Raw genomic sequence first — 23,287 nt, 5'->3', positions numbered from 1 at the left:
ACCTATGGGAAGCCGGACAGAGGCAGTAGCCCCGCCCCTTCCCAAGGCCAATCAGCACGTCGGAAAGAATGACTCCGTATCTCTTCCCAAGGCACTTGTTGATTGGTGCCAGCAGGGGCCTGCTGATCCTGCAGAATTTAGGCAACTTGCAAAGCTTATTTTTGTTTCTCAAGCATCCTAGGGGCTGGAGAGATGGCTGTCACTGTAAGCATAATTGCACTGCCCCAGGCATGGCCTTGTCGCAAGAGACCCTAGGACTCAGAACTTTCTCAGGAGGGCCACTTGTTGATCTAGTCCTTAAGAAGATGATGTGTCTGGTGGCAGGGAGTAAAAACAACAAAACCTTAATTCTGGGGTAAACTGCCCCAGAATGTATACTATTAAACCTTTCAGATTTCCCTGGGGGCAAAGGGCGTTTGTGAAAGGGTTTGAGTGAGTCACCAGGGGGTTCAGCTTGTAAGAAGGACCAGAGCTTTTCAGGGAGAATGGGAAGGATAGCTGCCTCTCTAGAAAAGTCTAGAGGCCAGTGTCATTTCAGAGGTCCCTGGAGCGCAGTCAGTGGTCTTTCTGGCTGGAGTGGTGCTCAAATGCTCCTCTCGGAGGCTTTTTACCAAACCAAACCAAACCAAACCAAACCAAACCAAACCAAACCGAAGGCTTCCTTTGGCTGGGCTGCAAGGGGGAGATAGGAGGACAGGGAAGAAGTGACAAGTTCAGAGACAGGGCCTTGACCTCAGGTGGGGTTGTGGACCTCTGCTGCTTACGGGCTGGGAGCAGCGTCTGGCCTTTCTCAGAAAGGACGTGTGGGTTTGGGGCAAGGAAGAAAAGAAAGAAAAAACCTAAACATTCTGTAAGTGGGGGGTCCTTGAGGCACTGCCTTGATCTGAGATATGCTGAGCAGAGTCCGGGGCAGTGAAACCCAAGTTCTCCTGAATTCACGGAATGTAAGGAATGGCGTTCCAAGGTCTACAGCTATACCGGTTGGAAATCATCCCCAGGCTAACATTAAAGTGACTGGAAAAGAAACTCCAGAAAACCAGTTCTTCTTGACTTCTAAGGTCCCCTTGGAAATTCTCTCACGCTTCTAGGATGGGCTGTGATGATGTATCTCTTTAAATGCATGTTAAAGGCCATTGTGTTTACTACATTCGGACCTTATTTTTGTGCTGATTTTGAAACTCGCAATGAACGATGACACATGTGTGAGATTTTGGTGGCGAATATTAAACAGACCAGATAATCACAAATGGCTGTGGAAATCAACATTGCGGTTAAACCCACGAGCCACTTTAAATTCCGTGGTGAGGTAATCTGAGATAACAAAAGATTTCCACTGAAGCCCAATAACTCCATCATGACATCTTTATTCCACCATTAGTAAACATTTGTTCAATAAAATTAGGTAAAGGGAATGACACAGTCAGGCCAGTAGTTCTTCAGATCTCTGTCCACTTCTCAGATGAAGAAAACATTCTCCAGAGGACAAGGCTTAAGAAATGGGAGACAAATACCACGTACACGAGGTGTTGAAAGTAGTCAAGCTCTTAGAAACATAACATGGAACGGTAGTTGCCGGGGGCTTGGGGGACAGGGAAGAGGGGAATTACTGTTCCATAGATGCCATTCGTCCTGGATGAAGAAGTTCTAGAGATCTGTCACAGGACAATGTGCATTAAGTGACACCACTGTGTGCTTACAAATGGTTCGATGGTAAATTTACATTGTGTGTGTGTGTGTGTGCATGCATGTTTTCTATAGTAAAAAGAATAAGACATGAAAATGGTTTAGGAAAGTAAGGGGTGTTGTGTAGAGTCATCGAACGAGCATTTGATTTCAGATCAGTTTACCTGCAGAAACACCTTCTGGCTGATTTGCCACTTACGCGATTCTCTTTCAGTGAGATTCAAGGTGAGGCACCAGAGCAATCAAAGTTTTGGCACATGGGTATTTTTCAGTGTCTCTTTTGAGTGCCACCGGAGGTAAGTAACCATGGGGATGCCATCTCTAGAGGAAACTTCCAGAATTTCTAGATCCTCAAATTTCCCAGCAATGTAGAAACGGCACAATTGGTTCCCTAAGTCACAGGCAAGTTCCCACTACAAACATCACACCCGAAATTATTCTGTTTGTGAGTAAATATGGCAACCTGTGGCTTGGTTCGTGATTTTGTCATGTACAGAGTAGCATTCAGGAGGCAAGATGGAAGATTCTACTTCTGTCCAGGCTTCTACCTTGTTGTTCATCGGGGGCAGAGAGGCGGGTTTTGGGGTGGCAGTTGTGAGCATGATGTTTGATTTTGCATATAAATGAAGTCATTGTTATAAAACTTTCTGTGGGGTAAACAATTCATTTGTAGCCAGACTAAAATAGTGTTATAAGGAGCCTCTAGTCACTGAAATTGAAATTTTCATTTGTCTTTAAAGAAAGTCATGCCTTTCTTGTTTCTATTTTTTCTCCCATCATGAATTACCACGTAAATGTGGGCTTTGATTTATGAGTACGAAAGTGCCTTTAATTTTTCATTATAGGGTGAGTGAACCACAATTGCTGTCCCTGGTCTGGGAACCTTCCCTGCCATTCACAGATCTCCCCGCGCTGGGAGCAGCTGTGCATATCAGGACATGGAGACCAGGGACCACAGGGTGGGTCTTTCTAGCTGGTGACTGAAGGCTCTCAGACCCCTTCTGGTGGGGTGGAGTGTTTATTGTCCAGCGTCTAGAGACTGAGGCCTCTGCTGAGCCCCTCCCCGCTCCCCAGCAAGGACAAGTAGTACAAACAGCGAAGGCAGATTGTAAGGCTAAGTCTGCCTGCTGGGCAATCCGGGCTGTGTCTCCACCTTGACTTTTGTTCTAGCCAGACAGTGATGTGCAAAGGAGACCTAAAGCCAGTGAGCTCAGAGCATGGATGCGGGCTGGCTGATGCCAGCCACCGGCCACTTGGAGCGGCTTCGAGAAACAACTGCAAAGATAATCAGAATCGGGCCCCAAGGGAGAATGCAGAGGCATGGACTGGCACTTGGAAAAAAGAGGGAGACCAGCGCAGTGACCATTAAAGAGAACAGGTAACATTAGAAAGAAAAAAGCTGAGCAAAAAAGCCTATGTCGGCCTGTGGTTGGGGGAGGTAAATGCGCAGTTTGATCAGGGGATAAATGAGTGTGTGTCATGAGTCTTCTAAGCCTGAGGACATCAGGATGCAAGGCCGTGTTTTCCTAGCATTCCAGTGTTTCTCCAAAAAGGTCCCGCAGCTGGTGCTGCTGAGCCCAGCTCACTCGTTCAAAGATTGAGCGAGTCCAGTCCTGAAGAAGTCCAGGCCAGCTTTTGCCGTCACCCAGTGACAGTTGTTAAATACCTGTTTCAAGATCAAGGTTAGCCCAGTGAATCCTCACTCGTTCAAAGATCAGACTGCTTGTGACATCAGCCTCCTGGCCCACACTGTACACCTAGGAGAAGCCAGAAAGACCTCTAAGCTAGTGAGGAATCTTAAAAATTTTCTTTGTCATCACCCACGGACATTTTTTTCATTGCTTTTAGAAAGAAGAGAGAAAAAAACATTGAGGTGAGAGCGAAGCATCAACTGGTTGCCTCTCATGTGCACCTGCACCAGGAATCGAACCCACAACCTTTCAGTTACAGGATGACTCTCCAAGCCACTGAGCCACACTGGCCAGAGCAGTGAGGAGTCTATTAGAACCCAGGTACTTCACTCCTAGCAGAGGTCTTCATCTATTAACTCTTATTTAGCACGGAACAGAAAGCAAAGGGCAAGAAAAGTGCACGCTTGTAGCCTGATGGCGAGGAAGGCAGCAGAAAAACTCACCCCCCAGTGCAGAATTAGCAAAGCCTGGGAACGTCCACGGTTGCTACAAACAGTCCAGCAGGCCTCTTGGGTCCGGGGTCCTCCTTGTAATACCTCACGGGGTATTACATTATCACAATCATTAGTTCAACGATCGTGAGAATCTCAGAAGTCGAAGAGTCTTAGAAAATATCGTATCCAGCTCATTCATTTCAGTGTTTCACAGACACCAAATGAGAGCTGAAGGCACCTCTTATGTGTGGTTTTCAAAGCCATTGAGCCATTATCGCTAAAATGAAAAATTGGCATTTGAAAGGGTAAAAATCTGTCATCTGAAAATCATTTTTATTGGGAGCATGTCATTCCCCGATGGTCCTAGGTGATTTGAGCATCACGACAGAGAGCAAGGCTGTGGCTGCCCGCTCTGTGTGAGGACGGCCCTGTCCGCATTAGCCCGGCTTCTCCGTTCAAAAGACTGGGCCTGGCTGTGTGTAGTGAAGGGGCCTTCACATAGGAAGACACGAGACATACGGGTCGTACAATCACCAACGTTCTGCCCGATTCTTCTCGGTGACCTTTAGAAAAGTTGAGGAGTAGATCCTGGGCTGACAATGTGTTTGCTCTCCTGCATCTCTGGCTTCTGTGTATCTTACTACCGAACCTTCAGAAAGAATGTTCATTCGACCCAGCACTCTGACTTCTCAGGGCCAAAGAAATCTGTCCCTGGTCTTTCCACTGGGCTCTACCACGTCTCCTCCAGCTCTGTCCTCCCTCTTGCATGTTTATGGCAGCTACTCAGTGTCAAAGTGTGTATCTGCGACTCTGCATGTCACTGGGCAACCCGTTCGGCCTCTGGGGACATCTGGAATGACTACTCTATAGCCCAGGTCACAGTATGACGTGAGTCAGGTGTGCTCGTCAGGGAGCTGCAGTGGGTAAAGAGCATGGGGCCTCGCTATTTGATCTCTGCTGCTCCGAGGTGGAGGCATGTGTTTTGATGCCGGCCTCTGTAAATGGAGTGGAGAATGAAGAATTTCTGGATTACAGCCTGTGCTGGGCCCTGCCGGGGCAGTCCTGCTGTGGGCGGGTCTCTCAGGGAGACAGTCTGGAGCCTGAGGACCGCACCAGGTCTTGCCTCAGGGCCTGGAAAAGGCTGACGAGGGACTGGGCCCAGAGGTCCTTCTGGTGCCCTTGGGACAGGGCTGTGCGGTAGGCCGCGTAGGCCAGGGTGAGCGCTGTCCTTTCAAAGTCCTCTTTCTTGAGGATGCCGGGGTGGCTGGAGAGGCTGGCGCTCAGCCGGCGGATGTCTGGGATGTGCTTGGGGATCACGCCGTTGCAGACGGCGCGGAAGTCCGAGGCCTTCCGCAAGGAGGCGAGCTCCTCATCCTTGATGGAGATCTCCAGGTCGGGGCTGATGTCAAGTTCAGCTAGCAGGAACTGGTCAGAAACACAAGAGGCGGAAACACATGAAGCATCTGGGCATTGCTGAGGACGTCACTGTTTTCAGTATCACCTGCATTTGCCTGGGGAGGGAGCGGTGGCAAAAGCTTCAGAACCCAAGGGACCTAGGCTCCAGGTGTGCCATTGTCACCGGCTGTGTGACCTTGGAGGAGCTACTGATTTCTCTGAGCCTCATTTCCCTCCTCTGTGAAATGGTTAGTAACAAAATACTTTACCGGTCTATTGTGAGATGTAAGTAAGACAAATACAGACACCATCCAACATTGTCCCTGGTACAAAGTCACTATTTAATGCCTACTTATTATGTCTGGTGTCCCAGATTAACCCATTCTTCCCTTTCTCTTTCCCAGCCACTGAGGATCTTCTAAAGCATGAACTGACTATTTTGGATAATTTTAAATCAGAAGCTGGGGATCGAAGGATGTAGAGAACTGTGCTAGGACTTAAGTGGGATGCAGAGATTTGTCCCCAAGCCTCACCTGTTCTTTAAGAGTCAGGGTGGGGCCTGGCCTCCGCATGCCCTGCTCAGCCGGGCTCCTCCCAGGAACCTAGCAAATCCTCTTAGACTTGGGGTTCTAACTCTTATCTCTGTTTCCAGCTTTCCCCAGTTACAAATCTGTCTCCATCCTACTATTATCTTTCCAAATCAGATCTGTCCATATGACCCCCATGTTCAAGGCATGGGGAAGGCTGTGCATTTTCCGGTTTGTTCCCTGTGGTAGGACTTGAAACCTCCCCCAGACTCCACTGCTTGGCTGCAGCAGGCTGTGTCTGAGTCGGGTAGTTCTGGCACGTGGAGGACCTCAAGGCAGGAGGGCAGTGAGGAGATTCGGGCCCAGAGAGACATGGGCTCCTGCAAGGTCACAGAGCTGATGGGGGGCAGAACCAGAACTAACATTCTGATCTTGAACCTGGACTTTTATCACCGAACCAAATGAAGTGGCTTCGGGAAACTGACCTGTGGTTGGAGAAGTGGGGTCTGTGTGGCAGAGGTGTGAGAGGCAGAGGGGGACAGCCCTTGGGGTGGCCCCAGACGGTCAGAACCTGGGCTGTCACGGTAGGTGATTACTGGAGACAGGGCTTCACTCAGACACCCAGCGTGGCATTGCCTGGATCCTGTGACGAACCCTGCCTCCCAGTGTTTGCTTGAGACCATGGCCCACTCTGCTGCTGGGGCACTCGGGCAGGGGCAAACGTAGATCTGACTTCACCTCTATCTCCTCTTAAAGCCGTCATCCCCAGTTACGGCATGTGGGGAAGGAGAGGAGAGATGAGAACACCGCACTTTGGGAAGGCCAGGGCGTGGTGGCCTCCAGAGGAGTCTAGGATGGTCCCTAGGGCAGCAGACGACACTCATTTTCAGGAGCTCTGATCATTTCTCCAAAAACCAGAAAAGTTGCAATGCCTTTGGGGTGGCGTGGCCACTGGCACCTGTGCCTACCTCATAGAGCAGTTCTACTTCCTCCAGGGAGTTCTGCAGGACGGGGTTCAAGGGCATGGAAGAGGACCTCTTCGGTCGATGGGCTGCAGGGAAGAGCACAGCTGCAAGAAACAAGAGAATGAGCTCCGGGGGCTGCATGCCCTTGGCCTCCCCTCCTGTAACCTTGAGGTCAGCCAGCCAGGCTTGAAAGTGACGATTTGAAGTTGTGGGGGTCATAAAGCAGGGGAGGTGACGGACAACTCTGGAGTCCCAAGGAGCTCCCAGGCGTGGCAGGTGGTACCATTTCAGACCAGTGGTTTCAAACCTGGCTCATCCCAGAAAACAGGGGTGAGCAGAGGTGGGTTTGCGGTGTCATACGGAAGAAGACATGCAGGTTATGATGGTTACATGCGCTCTGTTCACTGTGTTTCAAGCACCCACAACCGGAAGCCTCCTTGTGCCTCACACCTATATGTCGAGGGCACTCATGTTACCATAAAACAGAAGTGAGCGGACAACAAGCCCCTCCCAATTCAACAAACACGTCCCGAGTAATACTGTCCTCTAACAGCAATGCACATTTTAGCACTTCGTCCGCATGAAGTGCTGGTTTATATGCAATGGCAGCCCTTTTAATCAGAGGGTGAGACTTCTGGCTGTTCACCAGCCCTCTGGAATTTGGCTGCCAAGAACAGGAACACAGGTGAAGAGGAAGAGAGTTGCCCCAGACTCTGACACGTGGTCCTGGCCAGGTAGCTCGGCTGGTTGGAGCGTCGTCCAAACACCAAAAGGCTGCAGGTTTGAACCTCTGCAGGGGTGAGTAAGGGAGGCAACTGATGGGTGTCTCTCTCTCTCTCCGTCCCTCCCTTCTTCCTTCCCTGTCTCTTTCTCCTCTCTGTTTCTCTCTAAAATCAGTAAACGTATCCTCAGGTGAAGATTAAAACAGAAAGAATCTGACACATGGCTCTAGGTATGTGGCACCTAGACTCAGGGTTTCCCGAAAGGGCCAGCAGACTCAGAAATGCATTTGGGGACAGTCAGTGACTTGCTAATGCTGTTTCTTGTGGTTGCATTTAGAATCAGTAGCTGAAGGAAGATGGCTGGGCTGCTACGGGCAGAGAAGGTAGCGAGAATTAGGACCTTACTGAGGACTAGTGAAGGAGAATGCAGAATGCTACCAGGTAAAGGAATAATCATTATCAATTGCAGCTTTCTGGGGTCCTATCAGGCTGGAAGCAGACAGCCCCAGCCACCCCATGGCCCCTCTGTGCTCATGGGCGCTGTGCAGACAGGATCGGCAAGCCCGCTGCCAGCTGGTAGAAAAAGGTACAGCTTCTTGCACGTAAGGTAATTGTCAAATAGTAAAGCGTAAGTCAGATTCCCTTGATCTGAAATGGCCATTGTGCAGTATGCTGCCTTTCAAAATAACCATTTGAGTCCTGACTGGGCTTGACCACCAGCACAGCAATTAAAAGCAAAACATAAAGAACTGTATAGAGTGGTTTGGGTGACGCCTCATGTTACAGGAGATGCTTTCAAATGCATACATAAGAAAGGAAGGTTCTCTATATGGCTTGGTGTCTTGGGCCCAGAAGCAGAATGGACACATTCTACCATCTGAGGAATTTATGTCTTGGAAGTACTTAAAAGAAATCATATCTTTAAAAAAAACAGAAAAATTTACAGCTTCTTTAAGACACTGCATTGTGATCTCCCAGGAAACTGGGTAACTAACTATAAAAAAAAAATCTGAGACTTGGAGGTGAATAGGGAGCGCCCCCTGAAGTTGTGCAAAACGTAACTTGCATAACCAGGCACAACAGCTCTGCTTCTTAATGACGGTGTCCTGGGGCCCAGGGATGTCCAGTGTACTGTGTTAAAGAAGGCATAAGCATTTTAGAAAAACAACTTGAGTTGAAGTGGTAAAAATGACACATCTTCGATAGAAAGACATTTCCTGGAAAGCTGAGTGGTAGGGATCTCCCGCTTCCTGGAAAAAACTGCTTGGGTGGGGTATTGCTGGAATAGTGCTTTTCCGTCCTCATTTATTATCTGTACCACAGGTCCCTCTGTGGTTCGCCTAAATACGGCCTTAGGTTTCCGCACCCCCAGCAGATCCCGGCAGGCTTCCCAGCCTTGCGAGGGGGCTGTGGGCAGGGCACCGTCTCTGGCCAACCAAATCCACGCATGAGGGAGGCCCCGATGGGAGGGGGACCTCTGCTTCCCCAACTGTGGGGAAGGAGCCAGTCACCTCCAGGGTGGCATTTTGTAGCCTAGCATTTTAACAGAATGGGTTCTTTTTTTGCCAGCAAAGTGCCTATTCCCCACAGAACCAGAGATTTTGGGGCTTCGCCTCTGCCCACTCATTGCCTCCGGTCTGTTGTTTTAGGGGGCACTCAGAAGAGAGAGGCGTGTCCTCCTCAACCACAGTGGACGCCCCAAGGGCTTTAAAACAGGCTGAGGCCCGCGTCCCGGCTCCAGATGTTTGGGTTCGATCGAACTAGATGACAACTGGGCCAGGGAGGTTCTCAGAAGCTTCCTGGGTGTTTCCAGTGGCAGCCGCGGCCGAGCGGCAGAGGGCGCTGCCCCGGCTGTCCCGCCACGCTCAGGTCAGCCCAGCGGGCCTCGCCCAGGAGGGCGCATTACAACCACCTGGGAGTTTTTTTAAAAAACCCGAATGCCGAACGACACCTCCCAGGCCAGTTCATGGGCATCTCTGGGGTAGACGCAGGCATCGGGACTTTTCATGGCTACCGGGTGATTGTATTGGGCAGGCAGGGCTGGTAACCGTTGGGCTGTCCAGAGCCACAGCCAAGGGCGTGGTGGCAAAATGCAGAGCGTCCTCCCCTCTGAGGCCTTACAGGGCCATCCCAAGAGACCCAGGCAAAGCAGCAGAGACACCGGAGGCACTAGAAGAGGGTGAGTACCTGGATCCCGCCTTCTCCCTACTGGGAGACAGCACGAGGACCAGAACTGGTCCGAGACCAAGATGTGGGTCCCTCTCGTGAAAGGGTGGGTGGACCCTCTTCTCGGGACAGAATCTGAGAGCAACTTCTTAATTCTTTTCCCAGCATTTCTCTCTTATTGTGGAGTTAAAGGTATGAGTTCCCTTAATATACTCACACCCCGGCAGGTGACGGGGACTGGTGGGGCACTGAGCCCTTTCTGCTGCCCGTCACCCCAACTCTATAGTGGCTGCCTCTCAGGGGAGGTACTCACGGGGCTCCTTGGCATTTCCTTCATTGTTCATTCCCCTGGGAACAGCGATTCTCCAACTTGCTCACCCCAGGGGCAGCCCTAGTTCTCCGAGGTGGGAAGAAAATAGTTCCTGATTCAAAACTGAGTTCTAATGGAAACCTCTTTCTAATACCCTTTGTTTTCATCGTTTTAAAAATAATAGCAGTTCGGGAAGATTGTTAGAAATAGCTTCAGCCTCTAGAGGAGCCAGGGAACGGATGGCTGCTTCAGAAAATGCGTGGGGACCACAGGAGGCTGAAAGACGGCCCCTCTCTCCTCCCACCCCCCACCTGCCTTTTGTAGGTACCACCTCCCCTCCCGTCGTCCCTCCTGTTGCCATGTGGGTTTCTACTGCGTGTGTCCAGCAGGGGCTTCTCTGCCCCTTGGGCTGCGGAAATGCAGCTCTGGGCTTGCTCCTGATGGATGGGACGAGGATGAATTTCCCTTCCTCGGAGATGCTGCAGGTTGTGTCTGTTCTATGTCTTAACAGTTGGCCACAAAGTTCACCATACAGTCACCCCAGATGTTTTTGCCCATAAAGGTGAAGTCAGGACCCTGCCAGAAATGCAAATGGTGGAAGCATGGCTGACCAGCCCCGAGAAGCATGCATGCAAAGCTCAAAACTTGGCTCGCTCCCACTCAGTGAGAACAGCAGCCCTGTTCCCCCAGGAAGCCTTTCCGGGGGAGCCCATCACTCGCTGTTGCTCCTTTGCTGTCTTCGTGGTTTCCGGTCGTCCCACGTGTCTCAGGTCCTGCCCACTCTCGCCAGCTCCTGGTAGGGAAGCAGGCTTCTTGCTTCCTGTCCCTGACCTTGGTGTCTGCTGAAGCTGGGCCCTGAGTGCAGGCTCAATAGCTGTGCTTTAGAATGATTTTGAAAACATCAGCTATTAAAAAAGGCAACAACAGAACAGGACATCCCTGGGGACTCTTCCACCCATGCTTCGCTGGGTTTGCTTCCTCTCCCTTCCGTCCCATCTCCCAGATTTACGGAGGTCATGTTAAGTTCAGCTCCCTGCTCGCAGCGGCCATGGAGCAGCACAGTGTTCGCAGGGCAGAGAGGAGGGAGGCCGCACGCCCCACCCCCACTGACTGTCATGGTCGAGGACCCTTTCCCTGAGGGAGGAGAGAGATGGGGGTGGGCTGGGGAGACCAGGGACTGGCAGAAGCACCCCACGCCCGCCCAGGCACCACCTTGAGCATTAAAGCCTCTGGCAAGAAGATTGCTGGGACAGTTTTGTCGAAATTGCTGACTTTGTGTATTTTTGGGGTGTAAAGCTGGGCTGATTTTTTTTTCTTCCCACTCAGTGCTCCACACCCAGCCCACTCTCCAGCACTTTCTACAGGATGTGACTGTGCCACAAGGGTCACTCAGTGGCTCCAGGGGACACAGGAGATTCACACGTCGCTCTGTATGCTGGGCTGCTGCATGGGCTGGCCTGGGGTGGGGACCTGTGACCCTCTCCCTCGTCCTCCAGGCCCTGGACAGATGAGACTCAGGCAGAAACGGACTGTTTGCAATTCCTTGGACAGACCAGCACAGAAGAGATGATTCACTGGCTAAAGGTTGTGCCACACGCACTGAGCCCCCAAATTGGACCCAGACATGCAGGAATAATGTGTCACAGCATGTTCTGCCCATGTCCTCTGCTGAAAGCCACATTTGGAGCTCGGGCTGAAGTTGTTGAAATGTGGAGCTCAGATGTGATGACGGCTCATGAGCCCACTGTGAGCCCGCCAACGTGTTTGTGCTTCCCCAGTGGACCTTGTGGGGTAACTATTCACACCCCGTTTTAGACATGGAGAAACCTGGAGGTCAGGAAACTTGTCCTGGGCCGTCCAGTGTGCGTGCAATGGGGCTGAAGTTAAAACCCAGATCTCATGGGCCCCAGAACCCGATCTCGCCAGTGAGGCGAGCAGTGCTGTCTTTTCGTTGGCACGTCTGCCCCAAGACTGGGTGTCCTCTGTTCTCAATTACTCCAGGAAGGATGATGTTAATTGGGAATGAGTGAATGAATAAATATGGCATAAATCATATTTAAACAGACCCGTTTAAATTTATCACGTGATATGCCAGGTCAAATAGGACCTCACTCTTACACATATCCACACCTCCTTTGTCCCTCTGTGTTGCTTTGTGATCTAACCTGACATCAGGTACAACCCATCTCCTTACCTGTTCCACACCTGAATGTGGCTGGTGGCAAACATGACCTTGGTCTCACTGAAATTCAGATGGTGTTTTCACACGGGCCTTTCCATCCTGCCTGACCAATTCCCTTCCTTCCCGATTCCTCTCTCTCTGTTTCACCCTGAAATAGACAATGATCTCACCCCTTCTTCTTGCTCCTTCAACCAGTCACCCGCCCCTTGTGCAGGTACTGAGGTCTGCTCCGGCGTGGCCTCTCCCGTCCAGACCCAACTCTTGCACGTGCGTGAAGTCTCCAAGAAAAATGCTGCCCACCTCTCCACCTCTCCCTCCTGCACGGTTACTTTGCCCCTCTCCACTGGATCCTCCACATTAACATGAAAGCATGTTACTTCTTCTATTTAAAAGAACAATCCCCCTCGTTGGCTGCTGTTCCTCCTCCCAGCCCGTTCAGGCTGCAGAGTTCTGGCCTCATCTGGGGCTGCCTCTTCCCTCACTTCCCTGCTGACTTTCAGCGTTTTATTTCTGGGCCAGACTTTTATACGCATACATCCAGCTGCCTATGGGAATCTCCTTTTGGACATGTAACAGTTCTCTCTCCTGATTCCCAGCCCAATCCCAGCTCCCAAAACACATCCATGCACACACACATGCATGCACACACAGATCCATGCACACACGAGTGCCCACACACACACACACGTCTCCTGCTTTGTTTCCTGTTTCCCCATCTCTCCCAGTTGCTCAGGCCCAAAACCTGGGAGTCACCCTTGACTGTTCATTTTGCATCCCACATCCAACTGATCAGCATATCTTGTTGGTTCCGCCTTCAAAGCAGATCTGGAATCTGGCAACTTCTGGCCACGTCCCTGCTGGCTCCCTCGTCCACACCTGGGGCCCCTTTCCTAATGGTGCCTCTGCTTCCGTCCTTGGCTCCTGCCTTCATTCTTAACACAGCAACTGAAGTGATTCTGGGTGAACACAGGTCGGTCGTGTTACTCTCCTCTCCAGAGCCCTTGATGGCTTCCCATCTCATTCAGAGGAAAAGCCAAAGTTCTTCGAACAGCCACCAGGTGCTGCCTGACCTGAGTCCTCGCTATGTCTGAGCTCACCTGCTCCTCTCCCCCGGCTCATGCCGCTCCAGCCATGGGCCTTCTCACTGTCCCTCGAGTGCCCCAGGCATCTTCTGCCACTAGCCTTGGCACTTCTGTTCCTTCTGCCTTTACTTTTTAGTCACCTCCTCAAGGAGGCCCTCCCTGACTACTGTATTTAAAATTATAATACTTGCTTTGGCTGGTGTGGCTCAGTGGATTGAGTGATGGCCTGCAGACAGAAAGGCTGCAAGTTCAATTCCCCGTCAGGGCATGTGCCTGTGTTGTATGCCAGGTCCCCTGCAGGGGGCGCAAAAGAGGTACCTGGTTGATGTTTCTCTCCCTCTCTTTTTTCCTCCCTTTCCCTCTCTATAATAAATGAATAAAAATTTTTGAAAAAATGAAAAAATTATAATCCTCGATCCCCTTTAAGCTGTCCCTACGTTACTGCCATCCAACAAACCAGACGTTTTCTTTCTGTGTGTGTCTGGGGTCTGCTTTTCCTGACTAGAATGTCAGCACCACGAAGGGATGTTGTCCTTTGGGGTCGCTGTATTCCCAGGGCCTAGCATTCTGCTCATGACTGTTTGTTGAATGAATAAACGATTCCATAGAAATACATTAACTACATTTGTCACCAAAGTCCATCCTTTTCAAACAGAGTGTGTCACTTAATCTTTATCAGGGCACTTTTAGAACTTATTTGTAGTGATAGGTCCCAGCTAATGATCGGAAAGTAGATGTTGTCTCCTATGCCCTGACTTTATCTCCAAGGAGCCCCTGTTCTAGCCTGGGAGAAGCTATTTTAAAAATTTTCTTATTAATTTATTGATTTTAGAGAGAGAGGGGGAGAGAAACATTGATTTGTTGTTCCACTTATTTATGCGCTCATTGATTGCTTCTACCCTGACCAGGATTAGAACCCGCGACCCTGGCGTAATAGAACGACACTCCAATCAACTGACCTAACCCGCCAGGGCTCAGGGGAAGCTACTTTTAACGCTCTCATCAAGGCTAGAACCTGTCTCCCCAGCGCCTGAGCCCATCCAAGCTTTCTTGCTTAGACATACAGGCAGAAACCTCCCTAAACGAAGGAGCTGTTTTCACTTTGAGCCTGACCTTTGTCTGACTTTTTATAGTCTGGGAAAAAAATTACCTCCTCTTTCCTCCCATCGCCCAGTGGGTTCCCTATAACAGGGCAGTATTAAGGCTAAGCGCCATTTCTACTGTCATTCATTCAGTGTTCGTACCAAAGAGCTTGCTGAACAGGACTCCGACTGCTGGCCTTTTCAGGCCAAAATACAACTGTATTTTTAATGAATCAGTTGCAGCAACTCTATGGAAAAGGCAGTGGGTGTGGAAAGGAAATGCTGTGGTTTATAAAAGATCTTTTGCCAGGCCCTACTGATGTCATGGACTCTGGCTCCTGGGCCAGCCCTTTAGAAACCCAGTGATATTCCGAGTGAGCCAGGATCCTGGCCCGGGTGCTGGGGTCCAACGGGAGTGCTCCTGGAAGGGCTTCTGTGCGTCAGCTCCCTTTGGCCAGACACCCACCACCCAGGGGGGCCTGGGCTGCTGGGAGCGGTGGGGAGGGGCGGGAGGGGTGGAGGACAGCGAGACTCTGAGGCTATAGGCCTGGGGTGGGTGAGTGGGGGCCTCGAAACCCAGCTCTGACCTTGCTGCTGAGTGATCTGGGGCACATTTGCTTGCTGCCTCAGTCCAGGGTTCTTACCTGTGTGTGGGCAGAACGCATCTGCTTCTGACCGAGGTGTACTCAATGCCACTACTCCCAGGCCGTCAGTCCTTCCTCAACACCCACGGCAGGCCCTTCCCTTCGCTCATCGACTGAAAACTCGCACAACACTAAAAGGGACCCCTGAAAATGACCTAAACCCCCCCCATACCTGCAGGGCTTCCCTTCCCCATTAAACTGCTTTGAAAAGACATAATGTATAGGTATTTCATAAAAACAGATATTTACATAGTGGTTAAGGCATAGATTTCTTTTTTTAAAAAAGACCGGCTTGTTCCCTTCAGCCCCTGGGGGGCGCCTTGCTGTGGTAGGAGCTGGCGTTGGCTGGGATGGGAGCCAGGTGTGTGCAGTCCCCCGGGCTGGCCCCGCTGACCACAGGTGAGTCACTCAATCAAGTGAGTGGGGCTGGAGCAGCGATTCTGGCCTGCGGAAAGCTACCTCCCAGGGCCGAATCCTAGAGAGCGCGTCTTACGGAGGCTGCCAGGTAGGAAAAGCGGAGCCCTGACGGCAGTGTGTATTCCGTTTGGGTTTATTTCTACACTTCTACTCGTGGGCACAGGGGTGGAGGGTGGGGGGGGGGCGGAAGCCGGGTGGTGGTGAGGGGGTGCGGGGGGCTGCAGAGGAGGAGGCTGTTTTAGGGGGCGGTCCCCCTGATACTGTTCCCAGAGGGAATTCTCCGAAGTGAGGCCCGCATATGGGTGGGGATGGGGTTAAGGGTGAAGGTGAAGGGAACAGGAAGGACACGCAGAAAAACGGTTTTTACTTGGGTGTGACCCCCATGCTGTCTTTGAAAAAAGATATCAACTGTATATTCCTATTAAAGTGAGAAAAAAGCTGGTCACCCCACAGACCAGCTGTGGGGAGACTTTCCATGGCGCTTGCGGGGCCTCCATGGCATTTGTTGACTGAATAGCGGCGTGAATTGCTAATCCAGCGATTATCAGCGGCGGCGCCGCGGCCTCTGGTTCAACTGTGCAGCCGCCGGTCTCTGACAAGATTGTTATTGTTACCGGGGCAGACCTGCCCCGGCGAGGACCGGGTGGGGCCAGGATGTGGCTGTAGATATGTCTGTTGAGGATCTTAAGCTTTCTTTAACGAAATTATTTCACTTTTAAGTGGTTCACATATACATAGTGCTTCATGGTTTACAAAGCTTTTTACTGACATTTCTGAATCGGACCCTCATGAGGACACACAGAAGTGGAGTTTTGGTCCCGTTAACAAGTTACCTGTTAGTGAGCCAGGGGTCACTGGGCCCATTAGAGGCAGAACTCAAATCTCCGGGCCCCTCGAGGCCTCGCTCACGACGTGGTTATCATGTTTACCAGCCTCCTTACCAATCAGATCACCTCAATTGGCTTTCTCACAGCTGTGTGTTGGAAGAGTGGCTTTAGCACTTTTTTTTTTACAGGTGAATTAAGTAAAGCCCCCATTGTCACGCGGGGTAAATGGGAGATTCTGACTTCAGTGTTTCTTTGCTCTCTGCTTCCAAGGGTCGCCCCCGGGTTTGCGCCCACCGGGAGCAGGGAGGGTGGGTGAGTAAGGGTCTTACCAGAATAGAGGAAAAGGCTGCATTAATTATTGGCCCCAGGGCAACTATCACTTCACTGCTCAGCTCAGAGAGCTGGCAAGTCCTCAATCTCAGGCTTCAAACAGGTGGAGTAAAACCCCGAGTAAGTGCCGTGCCCTGCACCCGCCACCCCCTTCACATCCATCCACCCTGTTCCCACATGGTCACTCCTTCCTTCCCTGACACTCTGCTTGGAGATCCAAGGCTCCTGCCGCTGCCACCGTGCCCGTCTTCAGCCTGGTTTGGACTCCAGAAACCCCTACGCACCTGACCTCTTTTTCCAGTTCTTTCTGGGAGAGAGACCTCAGCTGACTTCAGGTGGTGGGAGGAAAGATTTCAGTTCAGATCAGCAGAGACTGGCCAGCATGCAGGGCCCCTCAGTTTCTGACAGTGCTAAACTGTGACTGTCGGGAGGCGCTGCCACCGCCTGCCACCTGGAGCTGGTCCTGGGGCAGAGAGAAAAGGCAGCACGCCGGTTCTGGGGAGCTACAACACAGGGAGGGAAGTTGGCCCTGAAGGTCACTTTGGTGCGGGGGGGGGCCTTCCTTTATCAGGGGGGACTGGTGGCCCATGGGGGCAGTAGACAGGTAGGCATGAGGATGCTGAAGAATTGCCCTTCCTCTCCTGTCACTGGTCCAGCTCTACGTGGCTGGAAAGATGTGTCCTCTGCTGATCAGCCTCTCCAGGTGGCCCAATGGCGCCCACAGTCCCGTCGTGTGGGATCAGACCTGGACACACCCCGCCCAGCTGCAGCAGCCCAGGGGCCGCTCCAGGGAGCCTGTCCACCGAGCTGACTTCTCTCTGGCATGTCAGAGAGGGATGCTCAAGTCCCCTCAGCGGCATGGACCCTTTTCCCCATCATCCCCCCCTCACCTTTAACACCTTCTCAGACGTCAACAAGGAGAAAGCAATCGGTAGAGGAGGGCGTGGGGCTTCCAATTTCCTTCCCCCTTTCTATGCCACCCCTCCCTCAAATTCTTCATAAGAATGTTGAGCATCAGACACATAAATAAAGAACAACTCACCCCTGCTCCACCTGTGGGGCACAGTGGCCTGAGCATCGTAACACAGCAGCAGGAGCAGCAGGGGCTTCCAGCACATCCTTTCCTCCAGGAAGGTGAGAAGTACCCTCAAACCTGGGGGGCCCAGCCGCTACAGGTGAGCCCAAACCGGTCCTCCCAGGGAGACGTACAGTTCTTAGCACCCTTCCCTTTTCAGAAGAGCAGATGCCCTCTCCCTCCTCAGAAGGTAGAGGCAGAGACGGCCTCCTGGGGGACGGGAGTGGGGACCTCTTGGTTCCGACTCTCGCTGGGATTGGGGGACTGGGCTGCCACAGAGAGACTCTGTTTTTGAGCACATCTGGAGTGACTCACGGGGCATGTGATCTCCTTGGCAGTGGGGTGGATAAATATAAATTCTGTACTTGAGTTCCATGTGTTGGATGCACCCACTGGAATTTTTCTTTAACAAACAGACTCGTGGAACTTGTTAGAGAGCCCGGCAAAGAGCTGGCTGCTGTTCCCATCCGCACACACATACCAGAGCCAGGGCGAGGGCTGCAGGAAGAGCTGGGAGGCTGGTCTCGCAGACTCCGGGCTGACGGAGCCTGGAGTTGCCTTCAGGACAGCAAGCTCTTTGTCAGGTCCGGACTGAGCGTATGTCCTTCCCTGCAGTTAGACCTGGTGATGCGGGTGCCTGCAGCCAGTGCTAGGGCCTTCTCCCCCCGGGGTCTGTGGGGCTGGGGCGTCGGCGGTCGGGAGCAGAAGTGGGGAGGTGCCATCCTGCACAGGTATAACATGTGCAGGTAATGATCCGGGGCCCCAGAGATGAACATATGCCCCATTCACACTCACGGCACCCTGCTTTCTGGACAGGGTCTAGGCTTGGGAACAAGCCACTTTGAGTTCCCTAAGCAAAATCGTAGTACTTTTCTGTGATAATTGTTTTGGTATTTAATTAATCAGTGAATTAATTATTTCTGTTGAGTTATAATTGACATATACCCGTGTGCAAGTTTCAGGTGCACAGTGTGTGGATTTGATGTGCGTGTATGTTTGCAGTGTGGCCCTCAGTGCAGTGGTAGCTGACACCTCTGTCGTATCCCAGAATTCTCATTTCGTTCTCGTGGTAACAGCATGTGATATCCACGATCATTTTCAAAGCACTGGCACAGATACCTTGACTTTGTCCAGTAGCACTTCTTTACCTTTTCTGAAATCACAGACACACAATTCTACAACTTGAAGGACAATTAAAGGTGGTGAACCTTGGCCCTGGCTGGTGTGGCTCAGTTGGTTGGGCATCGTCCTGCAAACCGAAAGTTTGTGGGTTCGATTTCCAGTCAGGACATATGCCTGGTTCGGTTCCCAGGCGGGGTGTGTATAAGAGGCAACTGATTGATGATTCTTTCCCTCTCTTTCTCCCTCCATTCCCCTCTTTCTAGAATCAATAAAAGAAAAAAAAAAAAAAAAGACGGCGAACCTTGTGGGTTTCCAACCTGTGGAGATGGTACCCAGCGTTAATAAATCACTCCTCTTTATCTGTTAGAAGTTGCTTGAAAAAAATGCAACTATGAGATTTGAAAACCAATGATGTCACTAATATTAAGAATAGCGAGTGGCTGTTGATTTTTCCTGGCACACTGCTCAGTGCTCTGCTTGTGTTAATTGATTTAGTACTTACACGAAGCTATGAGATCAGTACGGAACAGCACTCTTCAGTGGAAGTGTAATGGGAGTCACACGTTATAATTTAAAATTTTAAATTAATTAAAAATTTTCCAGCAGTCACATTTAAAAAAAGTAAAACACAACAGGTAACTTTATCTGTAATAACATATTGTATTTAACCCAATATATCCAAAGTATCATTTCTCCAGGCAGTCAGTATAAGTATTAATGAGATATTTTCTATTCTTTTTTTTTATACTAAGTCATTGAAACCCAGTGTGTGTTTCGCCCAATAGCCCATCTCGTCTTTCCTCTCGGCTACCTTTCACGTGCTCAATAGCCACGTGTGGCCAGTGGCTACTGCTGTGCTGGGCAGCGCAGGCTGCAAGGTGAGAGGCCAGGCTCACAGGGGTGTCCAACCTGTGACCCTCAGGCCACACGTGGCCCAGGATGGCTGTGAATGAGGCCCAACACAAAATTGTCAACTTACTTAAAACATTATGTGATGCTTTTGTGATTATGTGTTGCAATGTATTTAATGTGCGGCCCAAGACACGTTAAATGTCTCTTCTTCTTCCAGTGGGGTCTGGAGACACCGAAAGCTTGGACACCCCTCAAAGCCAGACTGCCAGTATCTGGCTCAACCCCTTACTAGCTGTGGGGTCATGGCTGAATTCCTTAATCTCGCCCTCTTTTTAAAACATTCTCATGGGAGGATAGTTCATTAATTTTAGAGAGAGAGGAAGTGGGAGGGAGGTGGGGGTGGAGAAAGAGAGAGAAGGAAATATCCATGTGAGAGAGAACATCAGGGATCAAACCTGCAACTGAGGTGCATGCCCTGGCTGGGAATTAACTCCCAACCGCTTTGGTACATGGGATGTTGCTTCAAGCAACAGAGCCACCTGGCCAGGGCTCCTTAGTCTCTTTTTGCCTTGATTTTCCCCATCTATTGAATGGGGATTATACGTTTCCTTTTTATAGGGTTGCTGTGAGGAATCAATGAATATAACACATATAAAGTGGTGAGAACTGTATCTGGTACATCCATGGGTGCTACCTACACACAAAGAGATCGGCTCTGAGGGGTTAAGCAACATGCCCAAGGTCACCCAGCTAGTAGGTGGTGGAGCTGGGATTGTAACCTAGGTCGGAGTGATTCTGTGGGCTGCATGCTGACCTGCTCCCCTGGCCTGCCTCGAAGCTGATAAATCAGATCTGGAGGGGCGGGGGAGCCCTGATTTGTAGCATTTGCCAGTTTTCCTGGTAAATATGTTCCCACGATGGCTGATTTCAAGCTACTGATGGTTCAATGAATGGCTTGCAAAATTTCTGAATTTAGTAACAATCGGCTTTCTGGAAGCCCGGCTGAGCTAGTCCAGCACTCCACTCCCCTTACCCACCCGGTCAGTTCTATGGGCTCCGACCACTCCTCTGCCTCTGCTGTATTCTCTTTTTGTGTGTCCTTCTTTGAAAAATTATCTTTAGCTCTTACTAAAGATAATTGAGCTCCTGCCTGTGAACCAGAGGGTTGCTGGTTCGATTCCCAGTCAGGGCACAAGCCTGGGTTCCAGGCCAGGTCCCCAGTAGGGGGCGCACGAGAGGCAACCACACATTGATGTTTCTCTCCTTTCTCTCTCCCATCCCCTCTAAAAATGAATAAATAAAATCTTTAAAAAGTTATCTTCAAACATTTTTTATTCTTATGTTTTTATTTATTTTTCCCAGTTTTATTGAGATATCATGACACATAACACAGGTGTACAACATAATCACTTGATGCGTGTATATATTATGAAATGATTACTACAACAAGCTTAGTTAACATCCGTCACCTCACATAGTTACACATTATTTTCTTGTAATGAGAACTTTTCACTTCTATTCCCTTAGCAACTTTCAAATATACAATACAGTGTTATTCACTACAGTCACCACACTCTGCATTGTATCCACAGTGGTTCTTTATCTTATACCTGGAAGTTTGTATCTTTTGACCACCTGTCCCCATTTCCCCCATCTCCTGCCCCTGGCAACCACCAATCCATTCTCTGTTTTCATGAGTTTGGTTTTTCAGGGATTCTGCTGGTAAGTGAGGTCATAACATATTTGTCTTTCTCTGGCTGACTTATTTCACTTAGTGTAACATCTTCCAGGTCCAACCATGCTGTTGCTAATAGCAAAATTTCCTTCTTTTTTATGGCTGAATAATACTCCAGCATAGCTGTGTGTGTGTGTGTGTGTACGTATTTATCACATTTTCTTTCCCCACTCACCCATCGCTGGACACGTCAGCTGTTTCCATAGCTTGACTATTGCAAATAATGCTGCGAGAATCATGGGGGCACAGATGTCTCTTCAGGACAGTGGTTTTGATTCCACTGGATACATACCCAGAAGTGGAATTGCTGGATCTTAGGATGGTTCTATTTTTAACTTTTTAAGGGACCGTCATACTGTTTTTCACAGTGGCTGCACCAATATATATCCCCACCAGCAGGGCACAAGGGTTCCCTTTTCTCCACATTCTTGCCAACACTCATCTCTTGTCATTTTGGTAATAATTATTCCAACAGATGTGAGGTGGTATCTCATTTTGGTTTTGGTGTGCATTTCCCTGATGACTAGTGGTGTTGGGCATCTTTTTATGAACTGGTTGGCCATTTGTACATGTTCCTTGGAAAAATGTCTATTCAGTTGCTCATTTTTAAATCAGATTGTTTGTATCTCTGCTATTGGGTCATATGAGAGCTTTATAAACTTCGGATATGAATTTCTTATCAGGTATAATTGGCAAGTATTCTCTCCCATTCTGTAGGTTGCCTTTTCGTTTTATTGCCTGTGCTGTGCAGTGTGCTGCTTTTTTAAATCAGCAAAGATTTCCCAGAGGACCTAGCGTGTGACTGGGTCATTTCCCCATCATTGTCCTCTGGAGATCAGGGCTGAAGCTGGGAAAACTCCTGAGCCCCTGCCGTTTTGCCCAAACTCCAGTGAGGGAGGAAGGGGCTGGGAGGGGAATATGGACCCAACTTGCCTGGCCACGAAGAAGTCAGGACCAGAAATCCCTGTGCCGGCCTCCAGTCTCGGACTTTTTTATCTGTAGGCTCAACATCGCCAAATTGTCACCTACTAATTACTGAGCTGGGATGCAGACTGGCTTCTGAATCTGGGCTGGGAACAAATGTGTGTGTAACTCATTTCATTTCATGAGATGATAAGCCAGGCTGCCTCTTCCACCACTGAACTTGGCAGCCAGAGGCAAATGTCTACTGTTCTCAAGGGGTCTTGGGAAACCTGGCCTAGTGCACTGATTTTTTCCTCATGTTTTTCTTGTTCTTGCTGCAATGCTACATACTCTGGTTGAGACTGGCAAGCAAACGAAAAGCACCGTCTTTTGCAAGAGATCACAGTAAAACCCTGACTGCGGAGCTTCCCCAGCGGATTGGTTATGTAAAGAATACCCTAGGGGAGATGTGCTACATAAGGCAACACGTTTCAAGTTCACTTTCACCTCTGAACTCCCACTGCGCCTGTGCGTATCCTGTCATCAGCACCAATAATTTCCCAGCTGAGGCACACATGCCATTGAGTGAGTTCTGACCTTATTTTATTTTATTCAATTTTTCACAGCAATTTTGTTTAGTAAATACTATCACAGAGCTCGTTTTACATATGGCCAACTGAAGCTTAGAAGGGATAATTAATTATGAAATGGTAAACACATCCCTAATGGACTAGCAGGGGCTGGGATGAAAACAGAACACCCAGAAAGCTTCTCCTATGCACTGGGGGCCTGATGCAGCAGAGGGAGTGCTGGGCTGGCCCCACACAGTAGTCATAGGTGTGGGGTGGGGGGGGGCGATGCTTAATAGCAATAGATGTGGGGGGAACAGTGTGTTCATTCCGAGGGCTCCAGCACAGGGGTGGTGTAGTCAACACCCATTTGTCCTCTGCTCATCCATTCATTCATTTAGTTTTCCAGCATCTCCTCTGTGCCAGGCAATAGGTATATTAAGCCAAATAAGACAGAATTTCTGCCATCAAGGATCATCATTCTAATGGGGAAATAGACCCCTTCACAGATATTTAGAATGTGTGATGTTAGATTTAATGATGGGGGATCCTATGTAGGAAATGAGAGAGGAAG

General features: G+C 50.0%; 1 protein-coding gene and 1 long non-coding RNA gene across 2 annotated transcripts; one reads left to right on the top strand and one right to left on the bottom strand.

Annotated features, from left to right (window-relative positions):
* Nucleotides 1-1,344: 1,344 nt before the first annotated feature.
* Nucleotides 1,345-17,806, bottom strand: FAM180A (family with sequence similarity 180 member A). The gene is made up of 3 exons (XM_037165841.2): nt 17,500-17,806; nt 6,699-6,799; nt 1,345-5,233 (listed from the first exon to the last, which is right to left on the bottom strand). Exons 1-3 carry the CDS (start codon nt 17,573-17,575, stop codon nt 4,889-4,891), a joined length of 522 nt encoding a protein of 173 aa, XP_037021736.2. The 5' UTR covers nt 17,576-17,806; the 3' UTR covers nt 1,345-4,888.
* LOC128626146 (uncharacterized) lies at nt 2,982-11,948 on the top strand. The gene is made up of 3 exons (XR_008390069.1): nt 2,982-3,061; nt 7,345-10,213; nt 10,405-11,948. It is a non-coding gene; the product is annotated as an uncharacterized LOC128626146 (long non-coding RNA).
* Nucleotides 17,807-23,287: the final 5,481 nt, after the last annotated feature.

Source organism: Artibeus jamaicensis, unplaced genomic scaffold (assembly GCF_021234435.1).
Source record: "Artibeus jamaicensis isolate MK-2021 breed Jamaican fruit bat unplaced genomic scaffold, CSHL_Jam_final scaffold_3307, whole genome shotgun sequence".
NCBI classification, from domain to species: Eukaryota; Metazoa; Chordata; class Mammalia; order Chiroptera; family Phyllostomidae; genus Artibeus; species Artibeus jamaicensis.
The sequence above is the reverse complement of the archived record's forward strand: the minus strand, read 5'-3'. Positions and strand labels throughout refer to the sequence as shown.

What these genes read in the sequence shown, in the direction of transcription:
- FAM180A (XM_037165841.2), bottom strand. Translation starts at nt 17,575, where the DNA reads ATGTGCTGGAAGCCCCTGCTGCTCCTGCTGCTGTGTTACGATGCTCAG. An exon ending in GCCCCACAGGTGGAGCAGGG is followed by an intron (nt 6,800 to 17,499) that starts GTGAGTTGTTCT and finishes TGTTTCTTGCAG; the next exon opens with CTGTGCTCTTCCCTGCAGCC. An exon ending in AAGTAGAACTGCTCTATGAG is followed by an intron (nt 5,234 to 6,698) that starts GTAGGCACAGGT and finishes GTTTCTGACCAG; the next exon opens with TTCCTGCTAGCTGAACTTGA.